Raw genomic sequence first — 24,599 nt, 5'->3', positions numbered from 1 at the left:
TGAAGAACAAGGAACACACCAGGCAGGTCCGAGATACTGTTGTGAAGAAGTTTAAAGCCGGATTTGGATACAAAAAGATTTCCCAAGCTTTAAACATCCCAAGGAGCACTGTGCAAGCGATAATATTGAAATGGAAGGAGTATCAGACCACTGCAAATCTACCAAGACCTGGCCGTCCCTCTAAACTTTCAGCTCATACAAGGAGAAGACTGATCAGAGATGCAGCCAAGAGGCCCATGATCACTCTGGATGAACTGCAGAGATCTACAGCTGAGGTGGGAGACTCTGTCCATAGGACAACAATCGTCGTATATTGCACAAATCTGGCCTTTATGGAAGAGTGGCAAGAAGAATGCCATTTCTTAAAGATATCCATAAAAAGTGTAGTTTAAAGGTTGCCACAAGCCACCTGGGAGACACACCAAACATGTGGAAGAAGGTGCTCTGGTCAGATGAAACCAAAATTGAACTTTTTGGCAACAATGCAAAACGTTATGTTTGGTGTAAAAGCAACACAGCCCATCACCCTGAACACACCATCCCCACTGTCAAACATGGTGGTGGCAGCATCATGGTTTGGGCCTGCTTTTCTTCAGCAGGGACAGGGAAGATGGTTAAAATTGATGGGAAGATGGATGGAGCCAAATACAGGACCATTCTGGAAGAAAACCTGATGGAGTCTGCAAAAGACCTGAGACTGGGACGGAGATTTGTCTTCCAACAAGACAATGATCCAAAACATAGAATAAAATCTACAATGGAATGGTTCAAAAATAAACATATCCAGGTGTTAGAATGGCCAAGTCAAAGTCCAGACCTGAATCCAATCGAGAATCTGTGGAAAGAACTGAAAACTGCTGTTCACAAATGCTCTCCATCCAACCTCACTGAGCTCGAGCTGTTTTGCAAGGAGGAATGGGAAAAAATGTCAGTCTCTCGATGTGCAAAACTGATAGAGACATACCCCAAGCGACTTACAGCTGTAATCTCAGGAAAAGGTGGCGCTACAAAGTATTAACTTAAGGGGGCTGAATAATTTTGCACGCCCAATTTTTCAGTTTTTAATTTGTTAAAAAAGTTTGAAATATCCAATAAATGTTGTTCCACTTCATGATTGTGTCCCACTTGTTGTTGATTCTTCACAAAAAATACAGTTTTATATCTTTATGTTTGAAGCCTGAAATGTGGCAAAAGGTCGCAAAGTTCAAGGGGGCTGAATACTTTCGCATGGCACTGTACATAAAATAGTCCAAATTGGTGAAGTGGTGCGTGTATATCTATTCAGCCCCTAAATAAGATCTGGTGCAACCAGTTACCTTCAGAACTAATTAACAAATTAAATTAAGTCCACCTGTGTGCAAGTGCCACATGATCTGTCACATGATCTCAGTATATGTACACCTGTTCTGAAAGGCCCCAGAGTCTGCAAAATGACTAAGCAAGAGGCACCACCAAGCAAGCGGCACCATGAAGACCAAGGAGCTCCAAACAGGTCAGGGAGTGGAGAAGTACAGATCAGGGTTCGGTTATAAAAATCCATTATTAAAAAATTGAAAGAATACGTCACTACAACAAACCTATCAAGAGCGGGCCGCCCACCAAAACTCACAGACCAGGCAAGGAAGGCATTAATCGGAGAGGCAACAAAGACACCAAAGATAACCCTGAAGGAGCTGCAAAGCTCCACAGCTGAGATTGGAGTATCTGTCCATAGGACCACTTTAAGCCATACACTCCACAGAGCTGGACTTTACGGAAGAATGGCCAGAAAAAAGACATTGCTTAAAGAAAAAAAGAAGGAAGCACGTTTGGTGTTTGCCAAAAGGCACGTGGGAGACTCCCCAAATATATGGAAGAAGGTACTCTGGTCAAACAAGACTAAAATGTAGCTTTTTGGCCATCAAGGAAAACGCTATGTCTGGCGCAAACCCAACACCTCTCATCACCCCAAAAATACCATCTCCACAGTTAAAGCATGGTAGTGGCAGCATCATGCTGTGGGGATGTTTTCATCGGCAGGATCTGGGAAACTGGTCAGATATGAAGGAATGATGGATGGCGCTAAATACAGGGACATTTTTTAGGGAAACCTGTTTCAGTCTTCCAGAGATTTGAGACAGGTACGGAGGTTTACCTTCCAGCAGGACAATGACCTTAAGCATACTGCTAAAGCAACACTTGAGTGATTTAAGGGGAAACATTTACATGTCTTGGAATGGCCTTGTCAAAGCCCAGACCTCAATCCAATTGAGAATCTGTGGTATGACTTTGTACACCAGCGGAACCCATCCAACTTGAAGGACCTGGAGCAGTTTTGCCTTAAAGAATAGGGGGGGGGGGTGAATAGTTATGCATGCTCAAGTTTTCTGTTTTATTGTCTTATTTCGTGTTTGTTTCACAATAAAAATATTTTGCATCTTCAAAGTGGTAGGCATGTCGTGTGAATCAAATGATACAAACCCCCCAAAAATCTATTTTAATTCCAGGTTGTAAGGCAACAAAATAGTAAAAATCCCAACTGTAAATCTTTGTATTAATCCTACAGTGTGAGCCTAGCAGGGAGGGCCCTGGTGCTGGAGGGGTGACTCCCAATCCCTTGGATACAGATGGAGCAGGCCAGCTCCCCCGGATGCTCTCCCAGCCCGTCCAGCCAGCTCGGGTCCAGCGGGTCCAGCATTCCAGCAGTGACAGATGTCAATGTTCAGCAGAAAAGGTACAGTCCATAGAAATATCCTGCGTACCAAGCAGCACTCTATTCTCTGTTTTGTGCACTACTTTTGACCAAGGCCAATAGGGAATAGGGTGCCATTGTATTCGATAAACATTTTTTGTAAAAGTATGAATTTCAGCACCCTTTGGAAGGACTTCTTGTTGTACAGGACTAAAATAGGTACAGGTAAGCGTTTTCAGAACTTCAAGTATCGACTGGTGGCAACTCAATGTTGTTGCTAGCAAATCGTGCGACCCCTTATCAATACTCAACTCAACCTCGATATAGGAGATCAGAGTTGAGCAATCCTCAGCTACAATCTGTCCAAACAGCAAATATAATCCTAATGGGTTGGAGTGTTCTGTTCTAATGGAACCATGCATTCAGATATCCCACTGCTGACACCAAACGTATTAAACAAGAAAATAAATACCAAATTAAAGCACATTTATGCCAATGGGTTTTCTTGGATGCCAACCAAAGGCAGGAAATAAAAGCTTATTAGCAGTAATTTGGCACAAATATGTAGTTGCTTTGTTTGAGGCATGGCCGCCATCTCCAGAGGTGGTTCCACTAATGTCCATGGAACTGTTCTGAAAGCAGACTTCAGACAGAGGGGTACCTTGGGGAATTTCTCATGTCTTTGGGGAGTTTTTCATGTGTGGACGGACAGTCATTAGCAAGCTAGTTCAGGTAAATTACATCAATTAAATGTTCTTGTTCTTTGTAGGGTGATCAAGGTCTACCAGGCTTGGCAGGACTTCCAGGACAGAAAGGCGATCAAGGAGACAAGGTAAAGGAGATGTTGAATATCTATCTGGCTCAATAAATACCATCATGACTGTGCAAGTGTACACAGGTATTGTACCTGTAGAATTCAGTTACAATTCTAACAGAGATAAAGCTGTTGTGCTTCCTTAGTTACATATTTCAGGGAAAGAGACAAACAGAGACAGAGAAAAGACAGACAGAGAAAAGACAGACAGAGAAAAGACAAACAGAAACAGAGATGGGGAAAAGACAAACAGAGAAAAGACAGACAGATACAGAGATGGGGAAAAGACAGACAGAGACAGAGATGGAGAAAACACAAACAGAGAAAAGACAGACAGAGACAGAGACAGAGATGGGGAAAAGACAGACAGAGAAAAGACAGACAGAGAAAAGACAAACAGAGACAGAGATTGGGAAAAGACAAACAGAGAAAAGACAGACAGATACAGAGATGGGGAAAAGACAGACAGAGACAGAGATGGAGAAAACACAAACAGAGATGGGGAAAAGACAGACAGAGACAGAGATGGAGAAAACACAAACAGAGAAAAGACAGACAGAGACAGAGAAAAGACAAACAGAGAAAAGACAGACAGAAAAGACAGACAGAGAAAAGACAGACAGAGAAAAGACAGACAGAGACAGAGACAGAGGCAGACAGAGACTGAGACAGAGAAAAGACAGACATAGAAAAGAGACAGAGACAGAGATGGGGAAAAGACAGACAGAGAAAAGACAGACAGAGACAGAGACGGAGGCAGACAGAGACTGAGACAGAGAAAAGACAGACAGAGAAAAGACAGACAGAGAAAAGACAAACAGAGAAAAGACAAACAGAGAAAAGACAAACAGAGAAAAGACAAACAGAGAAAAGACAGACAGACAGAGACAGAGACGGAGGCAGACAGAGACTGAGACAGAGAAAAGACAGACGTAGAAAAGACAGACAGAGACAGAGATGGGGAAAAGACAGACAGAGAAAAGACAGACAGAGACAGAGACAGAGACGGAGGCAGACAGAGACTGAGACAGAGAAAAGACAGACAGAGAAAAGACAGAGAAAAGACAAACAGAGAAAAGACAAACAGAGAAAAGACAGACAGAGAAAAGACAGACAGAGAAAAGACAAACAGAGACAGAGACGGAGGCAGACAGAGACTGAGACAGAGAAAAGACAGACAGAGAAAAGACAGAGAAAAGACAAACAGAGAAAAGACAGACAGAGAAAAGACAGACAGAGACAGAGACAGAGACGGATGCAGACAGAGACTGAGACAGAGAAAAGACAGACATAGAAATTCTCCATGATTTAACAATGGAAATAAGTCCCAGACTGTATTGTGTGTTATCCTCCATGATTTAACAATGGAAATAAGTCCCAGACTGTATTGTGTGTTATTCTCCATGATTTAACAATGGAAATAAGTCCCAGACTGTATTGTGTGTTATCCTCCATGATTTAACAATGGAAATAAGTCCCAGACTGTATTGTGTGTTATCCTCCATGATTTAACAATGGAAATAAGTCCCAGACTGTATTGTGTGTTATCCTCCATGATTTAACAATGGAAATAAGTCCCAGACTGTATTGCGTGTTATCCTCCATGATTTAACAATGGAAATAAGTCCCAGACTGTATTGTGTGTTATCCTCCATGATTTAACAATGGAAATAAGTCCCAGACTGTATTGCGTGTTATCCTCCATGATTTAACAATGGAAATAAGTCCCAGACTGTATTGTGTGTTATCCTCCATGATTTAACAATGGAAATAAGTCCCAGACTGTATTGCGTGTTATTCTCCATGATTTAACAATGGAAATAAGTCCCAGACTGTATTGCGTGTTATCCTCCATGATTTAACAATGGAAATAAGTCCCAGACTGTATTGCGTGTTATCCTCCATGATTTAACAATGGAAATAAGTCCCAGACTGAATCAAATAAAATAATAGAACGAGCATGAAATTCAGTCCTTTTACAATATATAACCGTCAGTATCTGTTCAACATTTCATTTGCTACGTGTTTCAAGCCTTGAAATCAGACACAAACAAGTACAGGTGGCTCTCCATTACGCCTCTCCATTGTTTTGTGTGAAATTGTGCGAACTCAAAAATAATGTGGTGCGTTATGGGATTCCACATCGCTCTGAAGCCTTTGAAGTGGCTATCGGAGGGTCTAATACACCCTCCATAATTTTCACTCCCTCAGCATAGGGACACTTGTGTATATGGCAGATGAGCGTGTGAATGCACAAATGGAGGGCTGAGGGCCGAAGGGACTGACAGAAAGAGAGAGAGAGAAGAGCCAGTGTGTTTGACAGAAAGAGAGAGAAGAGCCAGTGTGTTTGACAGAAAGAGAGAGAGAAGAAGAGCCAGTGTGTTTGACAGAAAGAGAGAGAGAAGAAGAGCCAGTGTGTTTGACAGAAAGAGAGAGAGAGAGAGAAGAGCCAGTGTGTTTGACAGAAAGAGAGAGAGAAGAGCCAGTGTGTTTGACAGAAAGAGAGAGAGAAGAGCCAGTGTGTTTGACAGAAAGAGAGAGAGAAGAAGAGCCAGTGTGTTTGACAGAAAGAGAGAGAGAGAGAGAAGAGTCAGTGTGTTTGACAGAAAGAGAGAGAGAGAGAGAAGAGTCAGTGTGTTTGACAGAAAGAGAGAGAGAGAGAAGTCAGTGTGTTTGACAGAAAGAGAGAGAGAGAGAAGTGCCAGTGTGTTTGACAGAAGGAGAGAGAGAGAGAGAGAGAGAGAGAGAAGTGCCAGTGTGTTTGACAGAAAGAGAGAGAGAGAGAGAAGTGCCAGTGTGTTTGACAGAAAGAGAGAGAGAAGTGCCCGTGTGTTTGACAGAAAGAGAGAGAGAAGTGCCAGTGTTTGACAGAAAGAGAGAGAAGTGCCAGTGTGTTTGACAGAGAGAGAAGTGCCAGTGTGTTTGACAGAAAGAGAGAGAAGTGCCAGTGTTTGACAGAAAGAGAGAGAAGTGCCAGTGTGTTTGACAGAAAGAGAGAGAAGTGCCAGTGTGTTTGACAGAAAGAGAGAGAGAGAAGTGCCAGTGTGTTTGACAGAAAGAGAGAGAAGTGCCAGTGTGTTTGACAGAAAGAGAGAGAGAGAAGTGCCAGTGTGTGACAGAAAGAGAGAGAAGTGCCAGTGTGTTTGACAGAGAGAGAGAAGTGCCAGTGTGTTTGACAGAAAGAGAGAGAAGTGCCAGTGTGTTTGACAGAAAGAGAGAGAAGAGCCAGTGTGTTTGACACAGAGAGAGAGGAGTCAGTGTGTTTGACAGAAAGAAAGAGAGAGAAGTGCCAGTGTGTTTGACAGAAAGAAAGAGAGAGAAGTGCCAGTGTGTTTGACAGAAAGAGAGAGAGAAGAAGAGCCAGTGTGTTTGACCTAAAGAGAGAGAGAAGAAGAGCCAGTGTGTTTGACCTAAAGAGAGAGAGAGAAGAATTGCCAGTGTGTTTGACAGAAAGAGAGAAGAAGAGTCAGTGTGTTTGACAGAAAGAGAGAGAGAGAAGAGCCAGTGTGTTTGACAGAAAGAGAGAGAGAAGAAGAGCTAGTGTGTTTGGGAATGAAGAATGATAGGAAGTCATTTCTCTGAACAGGTGGTGATTCGCCTATTAGGACCAGATGGTCTTTGTGGTCATTGACCCAATTACCATAGAGTGGTGTAGTTTGGGTAAAGACATTTTGCAGAGCTAGTAGGAACTTGTCTGTGTCCTAAAGGGAACCATATTCCCAATATAGTGCACTACTTTGGAGCAGAGCCCTATGGGATATCTTATAGGCCTGCTCAAAAAAAATGCACTATATAGAGACTAGGGTGCCATTTGGGATGCAGTCCTTCTGTTTTCCCCTTAAAACCACTCAGGAATTCAGAGAAAGTACAACAGCTACTACACAAGCTTTAAATCATTCTACCTGTAGGACCGACCGAGAGGAGGGGGAATTGGGTTATTTGTGAAACTCTCCATTATAATTAGTATGTTCCTGCTGTAGAAGTGGCGTGAGGTTTGTTATAGTGGTCTACTAGGACCAAAGAAAACATCTCAGTCCATATATCCTTATTGAACTAGTCTTGGCACTTTAGCTACCATTAAATCATTAAAAGTAGCACAAAATAAATCTCTTTAAAGTCATAATTCGTAGTTGTTTTTTCAGGTTGAAAGTAACTTGTAGGGAAACTTCCAAGTGTATCATACTCAGGTGAATAGACTACTGTCAGCACACCATTTACTTGTTCTATTAAACTGGGAATCCAATACAACGTCATGTCACTTCTGAAAGGGTCATTTAATTACTGTACCTCTGTTGAAGTTATATGTTTTGACAGACAGGCTGGGTTCAGCGACACTGTGACAACCAATCAACTGCCCCGAATAGGATTCCTGGCATTATTATCACTTTTCAGAAGAAGTGCATTGTGGGACTAAATTAAACTAGTGACAGCTCGTTGAGAAGGCAAGCAGGCAGGGCGGAATGGAGTACATCTGTAGTGTGGTGATGAACACGTTCTGGGTATTGTAAAGGAATCATAAAAAGCAATCATTTCATGACGACGTCAATGTTTAGATTTTATTCCACCTAGGAGCTGTGAATGTGTTAATACTAGGGATGTACATCGTATAACATAGTACTAGGGCTGTACATCGTATAACATAGTACTAGGGCTGTACATCCTATAACATAGTACTAGGGCTGTACATCGTATAACATAGTACTAGGACTGAACATCGTATAACATAGTACTAGGACTGAACATCGTATAACATAGTACGAGGGCTGTACATTGTATAACATAGTACTAGGACTGAACATCGTATAACATAGTACGAGGGCTGTACATTGTATAACATAGTACTAGGGCTGTACATCCTATAACATAGTACTAGGACTGTACATCGTATAACATAGTACTAGTACTAAGGCTGTACATCGTATAACATAGAACTAGGGCTCTACATCGTATAACATAGTACTAGGGCTCTACATCGTATAACATAGTACTAGGGCTGTACATCGTATAACATAGTACTAGGGCTGTACATCGTATAACATAGTACTAGGGCTGTACATCGTATAACATAGTACTAGGGCTGTACATCGTATAACATAGTACTAGGGCTGTACATTGTATAACAGTACTAGGGCTGTACATCCTATAACATAGTACTAGGGCTCTACATCGTATAACATAGTACTAGGGCTGTACATCCTATAACAGGGTACTAGGACTGTACATCGTATAACATAGTACTAGGACTGTACATCGTATAACATAGTACTAGTACTAGAGCTGTACATCGTATAACATAGTACTAGTACTAGGGCTGTACATCGTATAACATAGTACTAGGACTGAACATCGTATAACATAGTACTAGGACTGAACATCGTATAACATAGTACGAGGGCTGTACATTGTATAACATAGTACTAGGACAGAACATCGTATAACATAGTACTAGGGCTGTACATCGTATAACATAGTACTAGGGCTGTACATTGTATAACATAGTACTAGGGCTGTACATCGTATAACATAGTACTAGGGCTGTACATCGTATAACATAGTACTAGGGCTGTACATCGTATAACATAGTACTAGGGCTGTACATCGTATAACATAGTACTAGGGCTGTACATTGTATAACAGTACTAGGGCTGTACATCCTATAACATAGTACTAGGGCTCTACATCGTATAACATAGTACTAGGGCTGTACATCCTATAACAGGGTACTAGGACTGTACATCGTATAACATAGTACTAGGACTGTACATCGTATAACATAGTACTAGTACTAGAGCTGTACATCGTATAACATAGTACTAGTACTAGGGCTGTACATCGTATAACATAGTACTAGGACTGAACATCGTATAACATAGTACTAGGACTGAACATCGTATAACATAGTACGAGGGCTGTACATTGTATAACATAGTACTAGGACAGAACATCGTATAACATAGTACTAGTACTAGGGCTGTACATCGTATAACATAGTACTAGTACTAGGGCTGTACATCGTATAACATAGTACTAGGACTGAACATCGTATAACATAGTACTAGGACAGAACATCGTATAACATAGTACTAGGGCTGTACATCGTATAACATAGTACTAGGGCTGTACATTGTATAACATAGTACTAGGGCTGTACATCGTATAACATAGTACTAGGGCTGTACATCGTATAACATAGTACTAGGGCTGTACATCGTATAACATAGTACTAGGGCTGTACATCGTATAACATAGTACTAGGGCTGTACATTGTATAACAGTACTAGGGCTGTACATCCTATAACATAGTACTAGGGCTCTACATCGTATAACATAGTACTAGGGCTGTACATCCTATAACAGGGTACTAGGACTGTACATCGTATAACATAGTACTAGGACTGTACATCGTATAACATAGTACTAGTACTAGAGCTGTACATCGTATAACATAGTACTAGTACTAGGGCTGTACATCGTATAACATAGTACTAGGGCTGTACATCGTATAACATAGTACTAGGACTGAACATCGTATAACATAGTACTAGGACTGAACATTGTATAACATAGTACTAGGGCTGTACATCGTATAACATAGTACTAGGGCTGTACATTGTATAACATAGTACTAGGGCTGTACATCCTATAACAGGGTACTAGGGCTGTACATCCTATAACATAGTACTAGGGCTGTACATCGTATAACATAGTACTAGTACTAGAGCTGTACATCGTATAACATAGTACTAGTACTAAGGCTGTACATCGTATAACATAGTACTAGTACTAGGGCTGTACATCGTATAACATAGTACTAGGACTGAACATCGTATAACATAGTACGAGGGCTGTACATTGTATAACATAGTACTAGGACTGAACATCCTATAACAGGGTACTAGGGCTGTACATCCTATAACATAGTACTAGGACTGTACATCGTATAACATAGTACTAGGGCTCTACATCGTATAACATAGTACTAGGGCTCTACATCGTATAACATAGTACTAGGGATGTACATCCTATAACATAGTACTAGGGCTGTACATCCTATAACAGGGTACTAGGACTGTACATCGTATAACATAGTACTAGGACTGTACGTCGTATAACATAGTACTAGGGCTGTACGTCGTATAACATAGTACTAGGGCTGTACGTCGTATAACATAGTACTAGGGCTGTACGTCGTATAACATAGTACTAGGGCTGTACGTCGTATAACATAGTACTAGGGCTGTACGTCGTATAACATAGTACTAGGGCTGTACATCGTATAACATAGTACTAGGGCTGTACGTCGTATAACATAGTACTAGGGCTGTACATCGTATAACATAGTACTAGGGCTGTACATCCTATAATATAATACAAGGCCATTAGGAAAAAGTGATTTCCTTTCAAGGAAGCTGCCTTCTTATAATACCAGGATGGATGTGTTTAATCTTCTGAAGAACCTTGGATAACCACAGCTGTTTCTTCACTGTGAACGGGATTAGGATCCTCCATCCAACTTTCACCACAGTGCTGGATTTATACTTTCTCTTCTCTTGAAGTAAAACAACCACAAGGTAATCCCCAATCCCCCCCCCCCCCCCCCCCAACGTTTTCCTTGTAAGGTCATAACAATTAACCCACAGTTCTCATTATGATTCTGTTTAAATGCTCTAAAGTCTAAGTAGTATTGGAGCTTCTGTATAAATCTCTGTAAAAGCTAAATTGCCAATAACTACGTAAGGGGTGCATTAAAAGGTTATAATGATGATTTCTGTTCCCTCTTTCTATAAAATGTCATCATTCTGCTATTACTAGCACACGTTCATCTATTGTATGTACATGTACATGAGTCTTCAAGAAGTGGCTATGCTTCTCTACTTCATTTGAGCTGTACAGTAATTCAGTTCCACATTTATCCCCCTGTTTAACGCTCAGACAAGGTAATACTGTAAAACCTGAATGAGTCGGCTGTCGGTTAAAAGTCATTCTTAGAAGTGGACTTCCAATGGGAATTTAGCATCAGTGAATTTTATGCATTTATTGAAGTGAAGAGCTTCTGTAACTTAGTGCCACGGTCTAGTAAAAATCATATTATGGATGAATGAAAATAAAATGATATCCTTGATGAAAGAGGGTATGAAATGTGTTTGATATCCAGTGGTATTGTAAGGTTTTCTTCCTGAGGAGTAATGACAACACATAAACTCAGGAGGATGCCCACAAAATCCCTTAAAGCATTAAAAACACACTACATTAATAGGGCTTATGGTTTTACTACCAAAGATAAATGTCTCTATTTCTCCATTCATATTATGCTGCTCGCCTTTCGCAATAGAAAATAAGTATTCAGACCCCTTCACTTTTTCCACATTTTCAATCCTTGAAAGGATTACATTTTTAAAATGTACACACAATACCCCATAATGACAAAGCTGTGTCTTTCCAAATCATGTCCAATCTATTGAATTTACCACAGGTGGACTCCAATCAAGTTGTAGAAACATCTCAGGGATGATCAATGGAAACAAGATGCACCTGAGCTCAATTTTGTGCCTTTCTAAATCATGTCCAATCTATTGAATTTACCACAGGTGGACTCCAATCAAGTTGTAGAAACATCTCAGGGATGATCAATGGAAACAAGATGCACCTGAGCTCAATTTTGTGCCTTTCTAAATCATGTCCAATCTATTGAATTTACCACAGTCGGACACCAATCAAGTTGTAAAACATCTCTTTTTCATCTTTTTTTTACATTTGCAAACATTTCTAAAAAAAAAACGGCTTTTTTTTGTCATTATGGGGTATTGTGTGTGTAGATTGATGAAAAAACAATTGAATCCATTGTAGAATAAGGCTGTAACGTGACACAGCAGGGGAAGAAGTGAAGGGGTCTGAATACTTTCCGAACACACGGTATAGGTCAAAGCCATAGCCAGCGTTCTCTTTCAGATGCTAACAACGGACTTCAAAGATTCTTAAATGTTTAGCCACCACTGCCAACACGTTGTCAGACAGTCATCATGGTCAGAGGTAGTGTTGTTTTTTAGCAGAATCACATTAGTGGAAACGAAGGGTGTTCTCAGGGCAGGCCTGGTTGTAGCTAGATATGTTCCAGTCACATTTTTGTTTGTTTTAATGCCTTTTAGCTAACCCCAAACCCTGTTCCTAACCTGAACCTCATTCTCCTAACCTGTTACGAAAAGTCCCTTCTGCTAGTGAAAACTGGCAGACCTGCCGCGAGAACAGCTTGGGTTCTGATTAACGTGATACTTGTGAAGGGCTCGTTAGCAACCCTCACCACAGAATCTAGCTTTGCTTTCAATGTCTAATTTTGTAGATGGTGAAAACCATTGTCACCACTGTCAATACATGATCACACACCAAACATTCAGCTAGTTAGAAATAAGCCCAATTATGCACGCTGGAGCACTAAGATATATTAATCAGCCTGTTGAAGAGTGTCATAATTATCTCTAATGGATTAGAGATAGGATACTGTCTGTCTCCTACATCACTGATGATCCTATAGATTCCATATGCTACTGTCTATCTCCTACATCACTGATGATCCTATAGATTCCATAGGCTACTGTCTATCTCCTAAATCACTGATGATCCTATAGATTCCATAGGCTACTGTCTATCTCCTACATCACTGATGATCCTATAGATTCCATAGGCTACTGTCTATCTCCTTCATCACTGGTGATCCTATAGATTCCATAGGCTACTGTCTATCTCCTACATCACTGAATATCCTATAGATTCCATAGGCTACTGTCTATCTCCTACATCACTGATGATTCTATAGATTCCATAGGCTACTGTCTATCTCCTACATCACTGATTATTCTATAGATTCCATAGGCTACTGTCTATCTCCTACATCACTGATGATCCTATAGATTCCATAGGCTACTGTCTATCTCCTGATTCACTGATGATCCTATAGATTCCATATGCTACTGTCTATCTCCTACATCACTGATTATTCTATAGATTCCATAGGATACTGTCTGTCTCCTACATCACTGATGATCCTATAGATTCCATAGGCTACTGTCTATCTCCTACATCACTGATGATCCTATAGATTCCATAGGCTACTGTCTATCTCCTACATCACTGAATATCCTATAGATTCCATATGCTACTGTCTATCTCCTACATCACTGATGATCCTATAGATTCCATAGGCTACTGTCTATCTCCTGCATCACTGAATATCCTATAGATTCCATAGGCTACTGTCTATCTCCTACATCACTGATGATCCTATAGATTCCATAGGCTACTGTCTATCTCCTGATTCACTGATGATCCTATAGATTCCATATGCTACTGTCTATCTCCTACATCACTGATTATTCTATAGATTCCATATGCTACTGTCGATCTCCTACATCACTGAATATCCTATAGATTCCATATGCTACTGTCTATCTCCTACATCACTGATGATCCTATAGATTCCATAGGCTACTGTCTATCTCCTGCATCACTGATGATCCTATAGATTCCATATGCTACTGTCTATCTCCTACATCACTGATTATTCTATAGATTCCATAGGATACTGTCTGTCTCCTACATCACTGATGATCCTATAGATTCCATATGCTACTGTCTATCTCCTACATCACTGATTATTCTATAGATTCCATAGGCTACTGTCTATCTCCTACATCACTGATGATCCTATAGATTCCATATGCTACTGTCTATCTCCTACATCACTGAATATCCTATAGATTCCATATGCTACTGTCTATCTCCTACATCACTGATGATCCTATAGATTCCATAGGCTACTGTCTATCTCCTGCATCACTGATGATCCTATAGATTCCATAGGCTACTGTCTATCTCCTACATCACTGATGATCCTATAGATTCCATAGGCTACTGTCTATCTCCTGATTCACTGATGATCCTATAGATTCCATATGCTACTGTCTATCTCCTACATCACTGATTATTCTATAGATTCCATAGGATACTGTCTGTCTCCTACATCACTGATGATCCTATAGATTCCATATGCTACTGTCTATCTCCTACATCACTGATGATCCTATAGATTCCATAGGCTACTGTCTATCTCCTACATCACTGAATATCCTATAGATTCCATATGCTACTGTCTATCTCCTACATCACTGATGATCCTATAGATTCCATAGGCTACTGTCTATCTCCTGCATCACTGATGATCCTATAGATTCCATAGGCTACTGTCTATCTCCTACATCACTGATGATCCTATAGATTCCATAGGCTACTGTCTATCTCCTACATCACTGAATATCCTATAGATTCCATAGGCTACTGTCTATCTCCTACATCACTGATGATTCTATAGATTCCATAGGCTACTGTCTATCTCCTACATCACTGATTATTCTATAGATTCCATAGGATACTGTCTGTCTCCTACATCACTGATGATCCTATAGATTCCATAGGCTACTGTCTATCTCCTGCATCACTGAATATCCTATAGATTCCATAGGCTACTGTCTATCTCCTACATCACTGATGATCCTATAGATTCCATAGGCTACTGTCTATCTCCTACATCACTGATGATCCTATAGATTCCATAGGCTACTGTCTATCTCCTACATCACTGATGATCCTATAGATTCCATAGGCTACTGTCTATCTCCTACATCACTGATGATCCTATAGATTCCATATGCTACTGTCTATCTCCTACATCACTGATTATTCTATAGATTCCATAGGATACTGTCTGTCTCCTACATCACTGATGATCCTATAGATTCCATAGGCTACTGTCTATCTCCTGCATCACTGAATATCCTATAGATTCCATAGGCTACTGTCTATCTCCTACATCACTGATGATCCTATAGATTCCATAGGCTACTGTCTATCTCCTGATTCACTGATGATCCTATAGATTCCATATGCTACTGTCTATCTCCTACATCACTGATTATTCTATAGATTCCATATGCTACTGTCGATCTCCTACATCACTGAATATCCTATAGATTCCATATGCTACTGTCTATCTCCTACATCACTGATGATCCTATAGATTCCATAGGCTACTGTCTATCTCCTGCATCACTGATGATCCTATAGATTCCATATGCTACTGTCTATCTCCTACATCACTGATTATTCTATAGATTCCATAGGATACTGTCTGTCTCCTACATCACTGATGATCCTATAGATTCCATATGCTACTGTCTATCTCCTACATCACTGATGATCCTATAGATTCCATAGGCTACTGTCTATCTCCTGATTCACTGATGATCCTATAGATTCCATATGCTACTGTCTATCTCCTACATCACTGATGATCCTATAGATTCCATAGGCTACTGTCTATCTCCTACATCACTGATGATCCTATAGATTCCATAGGCTACTGTCTATCTCCTACATCACTGATGATTCTATAGATTCCATAGGCTACTGTCTATCTCCTACATCACTGATGATCCTATATATTCCATAGGCTACTGTCTATCTCCTACATCACTGAATATCCTATAGATTCCATATGCTACTGTCTATCTCCTACATCACTGGTTATTCTATAGATTCCATATGCTACTGTCTGTCTCCTACATCACTGATGATCCTATAGATTCCATAGGCTACTGTCTATCTCCTACATCACTGAATATCCTATAGATTCCATATGCTACTGTCTATCTCCTACATCACTGATGATCCTATAGATTCCATAGGCTACTGTCTATCCCCTACATCACTGATTATTCTATAGATTCCATAGGCTACTGTCTATCTCCTACATCACTGATGATCCTATAGATTCCATAGGCTACTGTCTATCTCCTGATTCACTGATGATCCTATAGATTCCATATGCTACTGTCTATCTCCTACATCACTGATTATTCTATAGATTCTATAGACATCACTAGTAGGCCACATGGACATCTTCCCCTCTTAAAATAACTGTCCAGTGTTTCCAGATTTCTATGAACTATTACCTATAATTAATTATAAAATGAGTGAACTACTTTTCCTTATTTAGTATGTTAAAAAGCATATTTCCTGTGTTGCAATGGTGTGGGTGTACCCCAACAACAACATGGTGTGGATCTATATACCATTCAATAAAATAAAATAAAAAGACAAGTAAACAGCTGATTGGCAAGCTCAGACAGTTTGACGTCTCTGCCAAAAACATGGTGTGATCTTCCCTGAGGAAATGGCAAGTATTTTTTAAATGGTCTTTTGAGATAAAAGTTAGAGGGATTTTTAAACTATTTTCTTCTTCACTTTTTTTGCTTTGTCCACTAATACGAGTCAACAACATAATGATCTTTTAGAGGTAGACTCAGCATTACAACATACATACAGAAAGTCAACAACATAATGATCTTTTAGAGGTAGACTCAGCATTACAACAAACATACATAAAGTAAACAGCATAGTGGGTCAGTTTCTGCAACAACCAAGAAAGCACATGGCTCAACTACTTCTCTGTTTTGGCGCCCTGGTTACCAAGCTGCGAAGAGTGAAACCGTGAACATGTGCAGATACTGTGTGTGACCGTGTGAGAGCGAAGTCTTGGATATCACTCATCTCAATATCTGCCGTGCTGCTCCTGGCAACATCAGTCTACCTTTTAAAATTAGATTTTCACTGAACAGTTACTTTAAAACTACAGTCCTCAATTGAAACAATAACAAGCACTCCACCCCGTTTCTATTTTGGTAAGCAACTGAGGGATGGGCCTGGATAATAAAACATTTAAAACATGTTTTTAACCATTATATAATTTTACAAGGTTAAGAACACATTCTTACTTACAATGGCAGCCTACCTGGGAACAGTGGGTTATGAACACATTCTTACTTACAATGGTTGCCTACCTGGGAACAGTGGGTTAAGAACACATTCTTACTTACAATGGCAGCCTACCTGGGAACAGTGGGTTAACTGCCTTGTTCAGGGGCAGAACAACAGATTTGTACGTTGTCAGCTCAGGGATTCGATCCAGCAACCTTTCGGTTACTAGCCCCTCTAACCACCGCCGCAGAAAAGTAACCATTCAAATTTGTAGACAGAACTATGGATGCAAGGAACTGATCATCCATGATATCAAAATGATAGTTTTAAATATGTTTTGACACTATTCAGTGTTTGTTTATTTTGTTTACACATTTAACACGCTTATATGTTGGGTTCTGAAGTGGTATGACAGCTGATCTAACCTCATGAGGCATTTATAAGTTCAATTCTTCAAAAATCTATGGGTGTATACAGTATGATTAATTTATGAGTTCTGTTCTTCTAGAATCTATGGATATATACAATATCATTAATTTCTAAGTACAAAAATGAATGTAGCAATTAAAGATTTTAGCTTGGATACATTCTAGAAATGTCAAAAACATACATTATTTGGATATTTTCTCCAAAACTTATTATAACCATTATGGCCCAGGGCATGTCCTTATACTAATGTAGGCTGCAGTCAGTGGCCGTCAGTGTCTTATTCACACATTAGCCAGAGGATTTAGGAGGTCCAGCAGTTCACTGAGCTAAGCTAGTGTCCCATCCTGCTTCCCTTACAGCTGTCCCGAGCCTGTTGTATTTAACACAGCACTCCAACAGCTGCGGAGAGAGGTGGATTGTATTACCCGATAATTGGCAAGCTACAAGTCCCAGATCCACAGTAACCCTGTTTCACTGTGTTGGGGCCTTGTTCTGCTAGCTGCTTCAACATGGTCTCATTAGAAGATGTAAAAAAGTGACATTTAACCATTGTAGTTCTATGTCAATCAAATAAACGTTGATTTATTTTACATCATTTTAACACATTCTCATTTACAGCAAAGACCTGGGGAATAGTTACAAGGGAGAGGAGGGAGGATGAATGAACCAATTGGAAGCTGGGGATGATTAGGTGGCCAGATTGGGAATTTAGCCAGGACACCAGAGTTAACACTCCTACTCTTACGTGCCATGGGATATTTAGTGACCACAGAGAGTCAGGACACCCGTTTAACGTCCCATCAGGAAGACAGAAACCTACACAGGGCAATGTCCCTAATCACTGCCCTGGGACATTTTATTTGAATTTTTAGACCAGAGTGCCTCCTACTGGCCCTCCAACACCACATCCAGCAGCATCTGGTCTCCCATCCAGGGACTGACCCTGCTTCAGAGGCAAACAGCAGTGGGATACAGGGTGGAATGCTGTATCAATATGACAATTAGTCCAATTAAGGAACTATTGCTACAAACTAAGCTTAATCAAGGCCTATTCATGTTGTCCCAATCATACCACCAATCCTTGGCTGCAACATTCAGGAAAATATTATAGCCATGTCTGTGACGTGTTCAGGGAACTTTTAGAAACAGTTTAATTTTAACCATACTTACTTGCCATAGATGTGGGAGAGACAAGCTGCTACTAAAAGAACAGCCACTGACTGTACAGCCAATTAGAGACCAGCCACTGACTGTACAGCCAATTAGAGACCAGCCACTGACTGTACAGCCAATTAGAGACCAGCCACTGACTGTACAGCCAATTAGAGACCAGCCACTGACTGTACAGCTAATTATAGACCAGCCACTGACTGTACAGCCAATTATAGACCAGCCACTGACTGTACATCCAATAAGACAGTAAAGCAGTAACTAACTAAATGACCAATAAGGGAGCAGCAGCTACTGACTGTATCATGTCTCCCTTTACAGGGAGAGACCAGGAAAGACGGGTTCCCTGGAAACTCAAGCCAGAAGGTACAGTATGTTACCATGGAAATATTTTATATTTATACAATATACTGTATATGAGATATTTCACAACTTACATATGTGTTTGAACATGATAAACTATTTAAACATAACAGAGAGTCAGAGTGCCCTGTCAGCTGGGTCTGTACATGGTCTAGCACCTTCAGTTCACCAGGACCACTCTAAAGCATCATCACCCTCTAAACCCTCCTCTAGAGCCCTTAGAAGTTGAAGTTGAATAACACACGCACACACACACACACACACACACACACACACACACAACACATCACACCACACCACACCACACACACACACACACACACAGGGACATATTTTCCTATGAAACTCGATCCAATCTAATGACATAACACTTAAAAGGCTCAACCCACCCAAACATTTTCCTATACTTGATAAGGTTTGAGAATTGGCTAAAGCTGGTCTGCGTTACTCAACACTGCACATGACATGCAAAGTCTATATCAAGTGTCATAACATTCATATTGAGATTGATGGTGGTGTGACTTGGCCTACTCTGCCTGTGTGGGTCGTGTGGTTTCCATCCGAACTGTATTAGCTACCGCAGAGTACTGTTTTGCTGTTTTAGAGATGTCTTAAGGCCTTCCCTTTTACTGTGTGTGTGTGTGTGTGTGTGTGTGTGTGTGTGTGTGTGTGCGTGCTTTCGTGTGTGTGTGCATGCCTAATCCTAATTGTGCGTGTGTGTTCTATTTCTCCCTCAGGGTGACCAGGGTGTTTCTGGCTCACCAGGTCTGGATGGTATTCCTGGACAGAAGGTGAGTCAGACTGTTGGCTTGTTTGGACTGTCCATGATCTGTAAGATATAAGGCTTCTGTTTTAAACCACTGAACTGTTATTCTCCCACTACTTATAATCTGTGAGAGGGGTTTCTATGTCCTGGAGTGCTGTTGGACTAAGGTTCAACTAAAGTAGCATAATACTATCCCCTATCATGATAATACTATCCCCTTCATCAGCTATCATGATAATAACATCCCCTTCATCAGCTATCATGATAATTCTATCCCCTTCACCAGCTATTATGATAATAACAATATCCTCTTCATCAGCTATTGTGATAATACTATCCCCTTCATCAGCTATTGCGATAATACTATCCCCTTCATCAGCTATCATGATAATATTATCTCCTTCACCAGACTATCATGATAATAATAATATCCCCTTCATCGGCTATCATGATAATACTATCCCCTTCATCAGCTATCATGATAATAATACTATCCTCTTCATCGGCTATCATGATAATACTATCCCCTTCATCAGCTATCATGATAATACTATCTCCTTCATCAGCTATCATGATAATACTATCCCCTTCATCAGCTATCATGATAATACTATCCCCTTCATCAGCTATCATGATAATACTATCCCCTTCATCAGCTATCATGATAATACTATCTCCTTCATCAGCTATTATGATAAAATAATCTAATTCATCACCTGTTGGTGGTGGTGTTACTGGTGATGGTGGTGGTTATGGTGGGGGTGATTGTGGTTATTGTGGGGGTGATGGTGGGGATGGTGGTGGTTATGGTGGTGGTAATGGTGGTGGTGTTAGTGGTGATGGTGGGGATTATGGTGGTGGTGGTGATGATTACGGTGCTGGTTATGGTGGTGGTTATGGTGGGGGTGTTAGTGGTGGTGGTGGGGGTGATGGTGGGGGTTTCGGTGGTGATTACGGTGGTGGTGGTGATTATGATGGGGGTGATGGTGGTGATAGTGGTGGTGACTCGCTCCTTCTCTCCCCATTGTGTTTCTGTAGTGCAGGGCTCTCCAACCCTCTTCTGTAGGTTCTCTCTCTAACCCCAGTTGTAACTAACTGGATTCAGCATATCAACCAGCTAATTATTAGAATCTGGTCCACTAAACCTCAAGAAGGGTAGCTCTCCAGGAACAGGGTTGGAGTGAACCTACAGGAGGGTAGCTCTCCAGGAACAGGGTTGGAGTGAACCTACAGAAGGGTAGCTCTCCAGGAACAGGGTTGGAGTGAACCTACAGGAGGGTAGCTCTCCAGGAACAGGGTTGGAGTGAACCTACAGAAGGGTAGCTCTCCAGGAACAGGGTTGGAGTGAACCTACAGGAGGGTAGCTCTACAGGAACAGGGTTGGAGCAAAAACCTCAAGAATGGTAGCTCTCCAGGAACAGGGTTGGAGTGACAACCTACAGGATGGTAGCTCTCCAGAAACAGGGTTGGAGTGAAAACTTACAGGAGGGTAGCTCTCCAGGAACAGGGTTGGACTGAAAACCTACAGGATGGTAGCTCTCCAGGAACAGGGTTGGACTGAAAACCTACAGGAGGGTAGCTCTCCAGGAACAGGGTTGGTCTGAAAACCTACAGGAGGGTAGCTCTCCAGGAACAGGGTTGGACTGAAAACCTACAGGATGGTAGCTCTCCAGGAACGGGGTTGGAGTGTGAACCTACAGGTTGGTAGCTCTCCAGGAACAGGGTTGGATTTGAAAACCTACAGAAGGGTAGCTCTCCTTGAACAGGGTTGGACTGAAAACCTACAGGAGGGTAGCTCTCCAGGAACAGGATTTACACCCAGGACACAAAGGGATTTACACATAGAGCCATAGTCCCTTAGGAGGGAGAAAGGACTTATTGTATATCCTCTCCTCATGTATTTACAGTATTGTATACCCTCTGATTCAATGTCTCATGTACCCTCTCAGAACTGCTTCAATACAGGGTCAGAGGAGATTAACATATCAGTCGCTTTTTCATCTTGTAAACACAAGTGAATATCATGCACTTACCCAGAGAAATATGTCTGTGTATGTAAATATGCATTCGTCATAGAGTTGTGGCTATTCCTTATGCATTAGATATGGGACAGTATGGAATATGTACTGTACATGTATAGACAGTAAGGTGTGTGGGAAATAGTCCTGCTCTTGTTCTTTATAAGCTGAAGTGATGTGTAATTCCGTTGTGAAGTTAACTCAAGGCGCTAAGCATTGTTGATTCGTGAACGAAGGCCCATTCAGAGCTGCACTGAACCCTACGGCACAGACCTCAGTGAAACTACCAAGATATTTATCCTTGTGAACGAAGGCCCATTCAGAGCTGCACTGAACCCTACGGCACAGACCTCAGGGAAACTACCAAGATATTTCTCCTCGTGAACGAAGGCCCATTCAGAGCTGCACTGAACCCCACGGCACAGACCTCAGGGAAACTACCAAGATATTTCTCCTCGTGAACGAAGGCCCATTCAGAGCTGCACTGAACCCTACGGCACAGACCTCAGGGAAACTACCAAGATATTTCTCCTCGTGAACGAAGGCCCATTCAGAGCTGCACTGAACCCTACGGCACAGACCTCAGTGAAACTACCAAGATATTTCTCCTCGTGAATGAAGGCCCATTCAGAGCTGCACTGAACCCTACGGCACAGACCTCAGTGAAACTACCAAGATATTTCTCCTCGTGAACGAAGGCCCATTCAGAGCTGCACTGAACCCTACGGCACAGACCTCAGTGAAACTACCAAGATATTTCTCCTCGTGAACGAGTAGACCTTAGACCCTTAGACCTTTATTTAGCATTTCAAGTTTCAACCTTGTCATTTCAGGGTGAGGCAGGATCAAACGGGTCTAAGGGGATCGATGGAGCAATGGTAAGTACACACACACACGGAAACGTACACACACACACACATTACATAATGGTAAATGTCTCTGGTTTCACTCTCTGTCATGTATAAACACCAGTTCATCCAAACGTGCAACGTCTCACTGTAGTGGATATACTGATATTCACATTCCCAGCATGCAGAGTCCCACTGTAGTGGATATACAGATATTCACATTCCCAGCATGCAGAGTCTCACTGTAGTGGATATACAGATATTCACATTCCCAGCATGCAGTGTCCCACTGTAGTGGATATACAGATATTCACATTCCCAGCATGCAGAGTCTCACTGTAGTGGATATACTGATATTCACATTCCCAGCATGCAGAGTCTCACTGTAGTGGATATACTGATATTCACATTCCCAGCATGCAGAGTCCCACTGTAGTGGATATACAGATATTCACATTCCCAGCATGCAGAGTCTCACTGTAGTGGATATACAGATATTCACATTCCCAGCATGCAGTGTCCCACTGTAGTGGATATACAGATATTCACATTCCCAGCATGCAGAGTCTCACTGTAGTGGATATACAGATATTCACATTCCCAGCATGCAGTGTCCCACTGCAGTGGATACATGGTTATTAATATGTAGGTCTTCTGTTTTTTAATATATATTTTATTTTAAAGGATTTTCTAGCACAGGTTTTCTAATACATCTCTGAAGGATCTACATTCTTTCGTAGCCCAAGGCCTTTTCCCCTGTAATCTCAAGACGAACACAATAGCTATTCATATTTTACTACATGCAACCATGACGGTACATGCACAGTGTGTTCTATGATTATCTGGTGATAATGTCGAATGTGGATTGATCTGAACTCTAATAACTATGGCCTCATGTGAAGGACGTGTCTGGAATGTATATATCACAGCTCTAACCTCGTCTCTGCACCTACAGTAAAGCAGCATGCAAGGTTTCAGGGAAATTCACCTATAGGCTGCAGGCAGCATGAGTATCACATGGCGATGTGGGAAACTCCCTCCTCAGCCTGAACTGTCCCCACCTGCGTCAGCAAATAACTCGCTTTTTCGTTTGGCACCGACTGGTAAGTTGGTTCAGGAGGGCGGTCACATGTGCTAGCAAGGCAGAGATTCTGGGTTCGAGCATCAGTGTGAGCCGAATCAGGAGGAAGTGGTACTCTCTAAGCAAGCAGTGTGACGTCCTTTAGAGATGCATTGATGCAAGGGTTCAGGGAAATACTCAGGAATGCTGCATTATGTTGGGCTGGTCCCAGAGGAGTGAGCTACAGCACAAACAGATCTGGGACCAGAATAGAATTGTGTAGCATTTGCATAATTTGTTCTTTCATAATGGTGGTGTGGCTTTATGGGCCAAAGGCTAGATGTGTTTAGAATAAATATCCTGAAAAGACTTCAGTAGACTATGAAATTACAGGAAAACAAAGCTATGCTTTCAGGGAAATGGTCTGTATTTTGTGGCTTTTGCATAATTAGTTCCTTCGTAATGGCGGTGTGGCTCCGCTAAGTATTGGGCTGAGCAGATGGACAATTTAAAATGGCATAATGAAAGAGCCTCTTTTCATCACCATATCCTCTCTGATTAGGCCAATGGACTGAGGGAGAAATCTGTCCCTCTGGCACAGTGTACAATACACTGACTGGCCTGCTCAATACAACATACAGGGACTGGGCTGCC

The 24,599-nt window shown here is 41.3% G+C and overlaps 1 protein-coding gene across 3 annotated transcripts in view; it reads left to right on the top strand.

The window, feature by feature from the left end:
* The window catches only part of LOC109876727 (collagen alpha-1(XIX) chain), a 247,488-nt gene that overhangs the window by 20,719 nt on the left and 202,170 nt on the right, over window positions 1–24,599 (top strand). For all 3 annotated transcript variants that reach the window (XM_031813088.1, XM_031813089.1, XM_031813087.1), the window contains exons 8-12: window positions 2,546–2,713; window positions 3,441–3,503; window positions 19,212–19,256; window positions 19,991–20,044; window positions 22,871–22,915. In XM_031813088.1, coding sequence (XP_031668948.1) covers window positions 2,546–2,713; window positions 3,441–3,503; window positions 19,212–19,256; window positions 19,991–20,044; window positions 22,871–22,915 — 375 coding nt within the window. The remainder of the gene's footprint in view (window positions 1–2,545; window positions 2,714–3,440; window positions 3,504–19,211; window positions 19,257–19,990; window positions 20,045–22,870; window positions 22,916–24,599) is intronic.

The sequence above is a fragment of the Oncorhynchus kisutch genome, unplaced genomic scaffold, assembly GCF_002021735.2.
Source record: "Oncorhynchus kisutch isolate 150728-3 unplaced genomic scaffold, Okis_V2 Okis04b-Okis11a_hom, whole genome shotgun sequence".
In the NCBI taxonomy this organism is placed as follows: Eukaryota; Metazoa; Chordata; class Actinopteri; order Salmoniformes; family Salmonidae; genus Oncorhynchus; species Oncorhynchus kisutch.
Note: the sequence above shows the minus strand (reverse complement) of the source record. Positions and strands in the feature narration are given on the sequence as shown.